Source organism: Ictalurus punctatus, chromosome 2 (genome assembly GCF_001660625.3).
Source record: "Ictalurus punctatus breed USDA103 chromosome 2, Coco_2.0, whole genome shotgun sequence".
In the NCBI taxonomy this organism is placed as follows: domain Eukaryota; kingdom Metazoa; phylum Chordata; class Actinopteri; order Siluriformes; family Ictaluridae; genus Ictalurus; species Ictalurus punctatus.
Genome location: NC_030417.2, coordinates 25902613 through 25912146, shown reverse-complemented (window position 1 = coordinate 25912146; position 9534 = coordinate 25902613). Strand labels below are relative to the sequence as shown.

The 9534-nt window shown below is 39.0% G+C and overlaps 1 protein-coding gene across 2 annotated transcripts in view; it reads left to right on the top strand.

Moving 5' to 3' along the window:
* Positions 1-6902, top strand: part of nfil3-2 (nuclear factor, interleukin 3 regulated, member 2) — a 9239-nt gene extending 2337 nt beyond the window's left edge. The window contains exons 1-2 of one of the 2 annotated variants that reach the window (XM_017458113.3): positions 964-2726; positions 2914-6902. In XM_017458113.3, coding sequence (XP_017313602.1) covers positions 3566-5131 — 1566 coding nt within the window. In that variant the 5' untranslated portion in view covers positions 964-2726; positions 2914-3565 and the 3' untranslated portion in view covers positions 5132-6902. Of the gene's footprint in view, positions 1-963; positions 2727-2913 lie in introns of those variants that run through there. The other variant, XM_017458105.3, reaches the window with a different exon arrangement.
* Positions 6903-9534: the final 2632 nt, after the last annotated feature.

The window sequence follows — 9534 nt, the reverse complement described above, 5'->3', positions numbered from 1 at the left end:
TCATCTAATCAAACACTAACCAAAAAAACAGGATGGCAATTTTTTTTTCCCAAATCAGCATGATCTGTTTGAGCTTGATTACCTCCTTCTGTGCAGTCAGCATTTGAAGTCAGTAAATAAAGAGCAAAAGTATAATATTGATGGATTTAACAATGGAAAATGTCAACTAAATGACACTGCATGTCTGAGAGATCCACAAAACTCAAATCATCTGAAAGCAGCAGGCATGAATTGTCCTTTTTTAAGAGAAGATGGGACCAACCACAGGATTTAAACCCCCCACCCCACATGACAGTTATAATTTTACCCATGGGGTCAGGAGCTTGGCCGTTGCTATTTCCATTATTTAAAAGAAACCCCAAAGCAACACGTGCAGCGACTGCACCGATTTAGTTTCCATGCCTCGCCCCAACCTTTGACTACAGCAGTCTCTTTTCTGTGTCTGTAAGACTGCAAAACACTGAACATCCCCACTACAAAAAGTGAACATAGGACTGTTATCAGAGGTGATCACCACATTATTAATATGATTCTGGATTTATCTATTGTTTGACCACCCACCCACCCACCCCCAAATTATCAAGAAGCGCAAGATCCTTTGTCTCACTCACCATTAATGATGTCTAATCCTTGATCTGCACTTTCACTTTGGGAAAACCTAACCTGGTCTTAAAGTGGTTTCATTTTTTTTTTTACAGTGGTATATTGTTAAGTAGTTGCTTGCATCAACCATTTGTATTTGATATTTTTTTTAAAATTGGGCTACAAAGCTACATTATTTATTTCTAGAAAAATAGATCTTCCCAGAAGGATCCTTTACTTTCATAACCAGCAATAGCATTTGTGAACATAATGTATTATCATTTGGTCAAATTTGGTAAGCCAAATGGAAGTGACGTGCACAGTTGGGCAATGTTTACATATACATAAATCACTTCATTATCACTCCTATGGAGATAGTGGTGTAGCCCTTTGTTAGCACTGCCAGCATTCAAGTCTGTCCTCTGACTGCAGTCATCTATGAACCGTTATTTTTCCCCTCCCTGCTTTCCTCTTTGTCTGACTCGTTCTATGTCTCAGTCTCCCTGAATCTTTTTCTCACCTCCCTCTATTTTTAGCTAAATATCTGACCCCTCCCACCCGTTTCCTAGCTCCAGCTCTTGCTGAAGCATTCCTGACCTATATTTGAGCACAGCCTTGTCTCACGCGCTGCCCAGTTTCTGGGTTAGTGGGCCAGCAAGGGAGAAAGTCTCTCTTTCTTTAACACTTAGTTCTGTGGCTCCAGGGATCTAAGCGCTGAATATTAGATTAGCCAGTGTATAATACTTGTGTGGCATCTCTCTATTTAACCTCACTACCCATAAACTCTTGTGAGCTGTAACATGTTTATAAAAGTTTAACAGAAAAACCGCAGATTAGTCTTAAACCTGAACAATTTTGGTGTTATATTCACTTGCTGCTCATTATCAGCCTTTTCTAGCTATACATTTCTTACCAGATGAGACAAGATTTTTAAAGTTTGACCAATTTGAGAGAATTTATTTCCAGGTAAATAATGTTGTCACATACTCTGAGACGACAATGCCAAAGAAATGGTTCCCAGGTCATGAGATTATAAAGTCAAAAGAATATTATTTAATTGCAGCAAGTCCTATATTGTGATCTATCTGTGCCTTTAGGTTTCTTAGGAGGTATTAAATTAAGAAGTGTGAGTGTGTCCTTTTGAAAACCAATATGACACAACAAGCAACTGTGTTTCTGCCATTATATGACGTCAGAAGTAGGAAAATAGCAGATGTAAAGTCAAAATCACTTGCATTATGTTTTCCACAGAGCTTGCTCTGGCCAGGTGGGACTTTGTTACCTCCCAGTGTGTTGGTTAAGTTGACAAAACATTCCCTTGTCACCCTTTTCCAAACACAGGCAGTGGGGCCTGTCTAGGCCTTTCAACTGAGTAATTCATAAGCGAGATTCTTGCCTGTTCTTCATTGTTAAGCAAATATATCTTGCCCTTCATCAACTGCCATCTGATAGCAATTTAGTGATTTATGCCCAGAAAATAACCACACTCAGCCTGCCTGGTTTTTGTTTTTTCCTGTCTGGGTGTTTTGGAATCTATTCATTGACCCATACATACATAGGAAACTGTACATGGTCATACCTGTAAGATCTGTTGAAATCTATTACACGTTACCAGATCTCTTGACTAGATTATTTAGACTGTGCACTCAAAAAAGAGAAACAGTAACATGTTAATGTTTCAAAAAGCATATACTTCAGCCTTGTTTTGATTTCCCCACTCTCAGTGATGTAATACAGGCTAGTGTTTCAGAATGTAAAAACAAATCATGTGCTCATTGCTAATGCTTGCCAGACATGCAGTTTTGGTCACAGCTCTCAATCCTGTAGGGGAATTTTGCACAAGGAAGATTAATGCTGTAAATTGGTGAGTCAAACAAATGGATTTAAGGGATGTCAAGGTGTAGGAATTAAAACAGAGTTACTAAGACAGTGTTGTCTATTTTTTATTTCTGCAAACTCTCTTTTGTTAGCACTACCTCCTAATAGGGAACATTTAGACGGAGAACAGAGGTCATGGGTCACAGAAACAGCAGATCAATAACAAGGCTAAAAGATCAGACAGTGGTTATACAGGACAAGAGACTATTGAGGGTTGCCATGGGTGACCATCCAACTAAAGCCAGACATGCTAAGCACAGGATTAGGTGAGGATCTCCCAATAATTATATATATATATCATTCCTAATTCCGAAATCCATGATATCTCTAGATGTTCTGGGAGGAATGGAGAGTTTTTTCTCACTGAAAAAATGACCAAAAAAGTTAAAGACTGAGTGTTTATTTTCTTCTCAAGGGATTAACAGATATATGTTTTTGGTTTTGTGTCCACAGCTTTCTAACACATAGCCATCTGGAGGCTCAGATAGAGGTTGCACCCCTCCCCACTGTCTGACAAGCTGAGACAGACTGAGTGACCTACATCCTGCAATACGCCTCGAGCACTGGAGTCTGATTCTGCCAGCTTATTAACATAGCCTTGTTGAAAAGTGGTTAAAAAAAAACAGAACCCTGAAAACAAGCAAAAAGAACAGGTCACATTGGCCCTAAGCTAATAGCTTCACATTCTTAAGACTTCAAGAACTTTTCTCCTTTTTCTGCCCTGTTTATCCCATTGGCTGTTGGAGTGGCTGGTTTGGGCGTGCACTGGATGATTAACCCTAGTTAAATGCAGGAAACTGTCACAGAGGCTCGCCTATTTTTGATATTTTTAGCCAATCTGGACACTTAACAAAGACTATTACTTATTTTTATTTAGGAACTTCAAATGCAAAATCAATGAGGTTGACCCTGACTGCAGCTAAAATTCCTCATAAGATTTTTGCTGATCCAGCTACTTAGTCAAACATTCAACACTACTAAAAGGTGGAGACTTTACAGCCATTTTGATAACCACCTTTCCCCTCCACCCCATCCCTAATATTCCCATCAGTAACCATTTCTGATGGTAGCAAGGAGATTCCAAACTGGATTCCTCTAAAGAATAATGGAAAGCTTGAACTCACAAAGCCCAGTAAATTCCAGTGTAGGCAAAACCATAGAGAATAGAGAAACTTTCTCAGGCTATAACAACACTATTCCTTCACCCAAGGGCAACCCTCGTTCTGTCCGACATTTAAAAGCCAAGCCAAACATGACCTGCCGGCGCAAGCGTGAGTTTATCTCCGATGAGAAGAAAGATGCCTCCTACTGGGAGAAACGCCGCAAGAACAATGAAGCAGCTAAACGCTCCCGGGAAAAACGGAGACTCAATGACATGGTTTTGGAGAATAGGGTTATTGCACTGAATGATGAGAATGTACGTCTAAAAACAGAACTCCTGCAGCTGAAACTCAGATTTGGCCTCATCAGTGCAGCCTCCTACATGGAGAAGAGCCAGCAAATTGGAGGAACAATGAATGGAAGTTCTACTTGCTCTTCCTCTTCTTCCAGTCATTTCTACCAAGGCTACTCTAGTGGCTCCCAAGTGATGAACTCTGATTCTTCAGAGACTGAGCTGTCTGTCCGGGGTGAGGGACTTGCACAGTTAGTTAAGTACTCTCCTAGAGGTTCTCTCTCAGATATGTCTGATGGTTCTTCCCGTGACAGTCCAGAGCCAATGAACTATGATATCAAGCAGGAAGGGCCAGGGATAGACATGGACATTGCAAATAACACGACCACACCAATTATGTTCAACATCTCTCGTGATTTGTCCACAACACATACCTTTCAATCAGGATATCACAGCCACCAACAGCAGCCTCAGCACCAAGAGACTGTAGTCAGTGCTTCTGCGCCTCCAGTGCAAACTGCTCAAAGAAGTGTTATCTTATATCGCCCTAGCAGTGTCTCATATCCTGTAGAGAGTTCAAGACCTCAGGAAATCTCTCAACAGAGACTGTCACAGGTCCTACTCCAACCTACAGAGCGAGCTACCAAAAGCACTGAAAGCCTATCAGAGGCAACCAGTCAGCATGAAAGTAAGACTTTAGACACTCTGCCTTATGAATACTTAGATGGAGAAGCAGCAATGAAACCAGCATACAGGGCCCAACATCAGCAGCTTGTGGCTAGTTGTCAGAAGGCTGAGACTATGGCACCAGACCTTTGCAGACAAGGGGGTGAAGATCTGTACCACTGTGACAGCGCACAGGATGAGGAGCCTCCAGTACTGAGTTATGAAGGAGGTCCCAGGAAAGAAGGGTACTATCATGGTCACTCAGGAAATGACACCTCCTTAAGTGATGGTGATCCCCGCAATTCTGACAAAGATGCATCCACTGATGATGAGTGCCCATCTTCATTTTGTCCTGAAACTGGCAGTTATCACCAGCAATCCCCTTTGGCTGGAGGGCCAAATTCGACCCCACAAAGCCAAAGCAGAGACAGTCAAGCAGAGGTCAAAGGTACAGCACTACCGCACAAACTACGCCTTAAGCACAGATCTCTGAGTAATGCTGGATCAGCAACTCAAGAATCACCAACTACACCACCAGCACATGTGCATCTATTACCTCAGCACCCTTACCTGGCGTTGTTTCAGTCCAACCAGCAACTACAGGTTGGTTGAGAAAGGGAGAGCCAGGGGTTTTCACTTCAATAGAGCAAAGAAGGATGGATTCTGTAAAGAAAATCCTGGTGTATGCAATAGTATGAATAAGAGGCCTGACCAAGGATGAGGGACACTATGGGACCCACTGTGGTAGAATGCTAACAGACATATCCTGTAGCCTTTTCCCGCCTGGTATTGGTGTGCATTGGGAGAAGAGACATAGATATAGAAATGTCAGTCCCAAAAGCAGACATTAACATCTGGGTAAACTGTATTATACTGTAAAGACTGCTTTGTTTCTGTATCTCATTCTATAATTACAAAAGCACTTGTGCAGCAAACGAGAGGAGTGAACTAACTGTTCACATTTTTCCCAATCATAATTTGTTATAAGATGATGTCAAGGTAACAGCAAACATGGCAATAGAAACCATTTGTGAGGCATTCTAACCCACTCACTAACTGTAAATGCCTACTGGTTTGTGTCCATTTTTATACCAAATCAGAGACTAGCTGTTTACCAGAAAACATATCAAAACATCTGGGAATATTCCCTTGACCAAAGAAAGACAATAGCTTTACATTTCATACCTCTGCCATACATATTTTTAATTTTCCCTATTCCTGAAAACATATTCACAATCACAGACATCACTTTCTCTTGTCCAGACACTTGGTTTGTATATTACTGTGATATAATTATTATATATAAATATATATTTTAAGAATAAAATCAAGGTTTTTTTTTTTTTTTTTTTTTTTTTTGAAAAAAAAGAAAAAAAAACTACATGGGCAAAAAGGATTTAGACGACTCACTAATTTGTCAAAAATACAGTATAGTATCATTGTGTTTACTGTTCAGGTGTCATTTAAGTACCTTTTTTATTGTTTAATTGTTATTTTAAAAGTTCTCATTGTTTTCAGTAACTTACCTTTTTAATGAAAATCAAAATGCTTAAAAAAGCAGAGGTATGTGGGATGTCATAGATTAAACAGTGCAATTTTAATGCATTTACAGCAATTACATAAGACTGGAAATAAATAAAATGTAACCAACAAAAATGCTTTAACAGGTCCAAGCTTTTACAAATAGGTAACTGAGTTACATCAGTATTAAGAAGCTGCTGTTTGCAGCCATGATTTTGATGTCCTGCCCTTGAACTCTTACTTAAGCCATTCTGATGTTCACAGAATCTGTATGTCAGTTGTAGGCACAACCATACATATTTCCCTTTACTTTTCAGAGTGAATACTCTTACTGAGGACAGGAACAATCTAACTTATCTTACTGAAAAAAAAATGAGATTTTTTTTATGTGCCTCATTTAGACTCACTGTCTTTTTAATTTTTAAGTCAAGTCTACGTCATGTCAGTCTTGCATAAAGCACTTATTAATGTATAAATGTAAAGTTTCTTCTACCCTGGATGACACTGTATTCTGTGCTTTTTATTTTTTAATTATGTGTGATTTTTGAGAAAAGTGTTGTACTGTTTTCATGTATTTAAACTCCCCTCTGTCATTTTCACCCCTTTCCCTTTTCAAAGCCTTTTCCCTCATTCTATCAATGTGTATTAAATTCAGTGATCTTTGTGTTTTCTGTTCATATGTTCATGAAAAAGAAACAAAGATTCAATAAGACTTCTGTTATGGAGTGACACTGTTGTCACAATCTCTGTTCTGAAATGGATTCATGATGTTACAACACTAATATACATCAAAGACAATGGGTGCATTTGAAAAAATAAAATAAAAAAAAAAAAACAATAAAAAGGATATTGCTTTTCTGAACATTGGTGAGTTTCTTCAGTTCTTATTATAATTGTAGTATTCTTCCTATAATTTATAACTATGCTCCATATAACTTCTGTAAAAAAATATTTTGTAATACTTTGTGATACACATCTACTGATGAAAAGAAGAGTATTAACATAGCTTATATAACATTTCAAACTTTCAGACCTGTTTCTAATCAGATGGAATATGCCTTTTATTTGAGCAAACAACTAAACAATAGCTGAATGTGAGAATGTTGCTAATCTACCACAGGACAGCATTCTTCATTGGGGAGAGTGTTATGGCACTAGAGCTTTGAGCAGATGCTGAAGTCCTGAGTCAGGTTAGCTCAAAGAGACGTGACACACTGACACACTTTGTCTCAGACCCACTTATGCATGTTCACTTCCCTGATGTAATACTGCCCTAGTTACTCAGCCTAGTTACTTAGCCTACTGCTAAATCCAGCTAAGCAGCAAAATGGAAGACACACAGACACACACACACACACACACACACACACACACACTTAAAAATACATGCACATTGAGTTTGTTGTCTTTGCACAAGAAAACACAAGTTTCAAAAACATGTACCAGAGCACCCCAAAAGTCATAACTAATGAAACGCAACAACACACCATAGCAATTTGAGTTTCCTTCAATGGGGAAGAAAATAAAGCACATGAATACAATGTAACAACCTGAATCACTGCCTCTCCCTCTCTTTTTTTCAATTTCACTTGTCCATAATGCTTTACAGCAATGTGGCTCTATAGAAACCAGTACTGTGGAATCAATAACATATTAAACAAGCACATTTATATAAACTTCTGATTTGTGTCAGAGCCATGCTGTTATAGAAAATTAATGCACACCTTCTGAAAAATCAGATTTAACAATTTAAAAGTGCTGTGGTTGGTGTATGTATTGTGCCTTTGTTGTATAGTTTTACAGTAACGTTAAGTATACTTTATATTTTACTGTAGTGACAGCAATTGTACATTAGCTTTACACTAAGGCCATTTGACACAGTATAAATATTTACACAGTACTGTAACTATTTTTTCCATAACACCACACGAGTTTAAAAAGTGTATTATATTTGGTTGCACACAGTATTTGCTGTAGAAATTACAGAAATTATTTACGATGTATTAAGCAAGCAGGACATCAGACCATGTTCAAGGCCATAATCTAGTTAAGCAACTTCAAATTCCCTAGCTATGAGGGCCTGGAAAATAAAAAGATCTGGCCTACGATTCAGTTTCTTGTCCTTAGCAGTCATATTTGGCAACAGCCTTACCAACAGGTGCCTAAGAACAGAAAAAAATAGAAGCAACTCTCAGGGATATATATATATAACCACTGGGAATATTATGCAAACTGGGCTAAAAAGAAGGACAGACATGCCTTAAAGCAGACAGGACAAGTCTGGAATGGAAATAAGTCTGGGAGTGAGGGACAGAGAGGGAGAAAGATCACCCACTGTGACATACAGCTTTTCGCTAATCGTTTTATTGACTGCATTTAGAAGGAAGCCATGTTTTAAAAGGATGCATGCATGTGAAAGGGACTGTGTGTACACAAAAAAAGTAAATAATTTGAGTGGATATATCAGAGTCTTTCTTCCACATAACAAAAACACACAGAACCACAAAGTTTGATCGATGTCCCCTTATACAGTACCTAGGGTATTATGAGTTTTGCCCATGCTCTACCAATATCCGTGGACAAGGACAATATCCATGGACAATATCCATGGACAATGTCACCGACAAGGTGACATTACCTAATGGGGAAGACAGCATCAGCAGCACTTCTTTGTCCCACTCTGATTTAATTGGTGTGGACAGGAGTCTGCATAAACAGGTCAGTAGAAAAGTAGGTCAACACAGAAGGGAGGGACCGAGGGATGGGACGGATGGAGGGTGAGTGGAAGCTAAAGAGAGGTTGTGCATTGTAAATGAAGCTTCTGTGAAAGAACAGTTCAAGCACAGCAAGTGAACACAGAGCTCTCAGATTACCTGGCTTGTTCCGCTGAGCCTGCGGTTGTAGGTCAGTGGAGCAGGCCAGCCCTGGAGAACAGAGGCAGACAGAGAGAGAAAGAAAGAAAGAAATTGAGTGAAATGTGCATAAAGAGCCTATAGTGTGAGCTTCATCTGAAATGCACTGACATTCCTTACTCTTTTCAAAGGCCTCTAGAAGAAGCCACAGCATTTCACTGTCATTTCTCATAAAGTGCCAATTGCCAAAAGTCAGAGAGACGAGCATTTGAGCTTGGAGAATTAAAAACAAGATCTGTCACTATTTTACAAGATTTGGTAATACAGGGGATAAAAGTCAGTAATCCTCCAGATAATTGTATGATTACTGTGTTATTATCTGCCCTCAGTGCACAAGCATAATATGTGATCACAATACAGCTGTTATTAAAATCTGTTTAATAGTTACCCAGAGAGATGGAAGGGTCTGTATAAATGCTTCATAGGACTACTGTATCGGGAGACCTTTCAAGAAAGATTTTTTAAGTATGTGTGTTTTTTTGAGACACACTGACATCAGTGACGCACTAATTACACATAGCAACTCTCCCTATTTGTGTCTCTACTTCTTTTGTGTAATGTGTGTGTGTGTGTGTGTGTGTG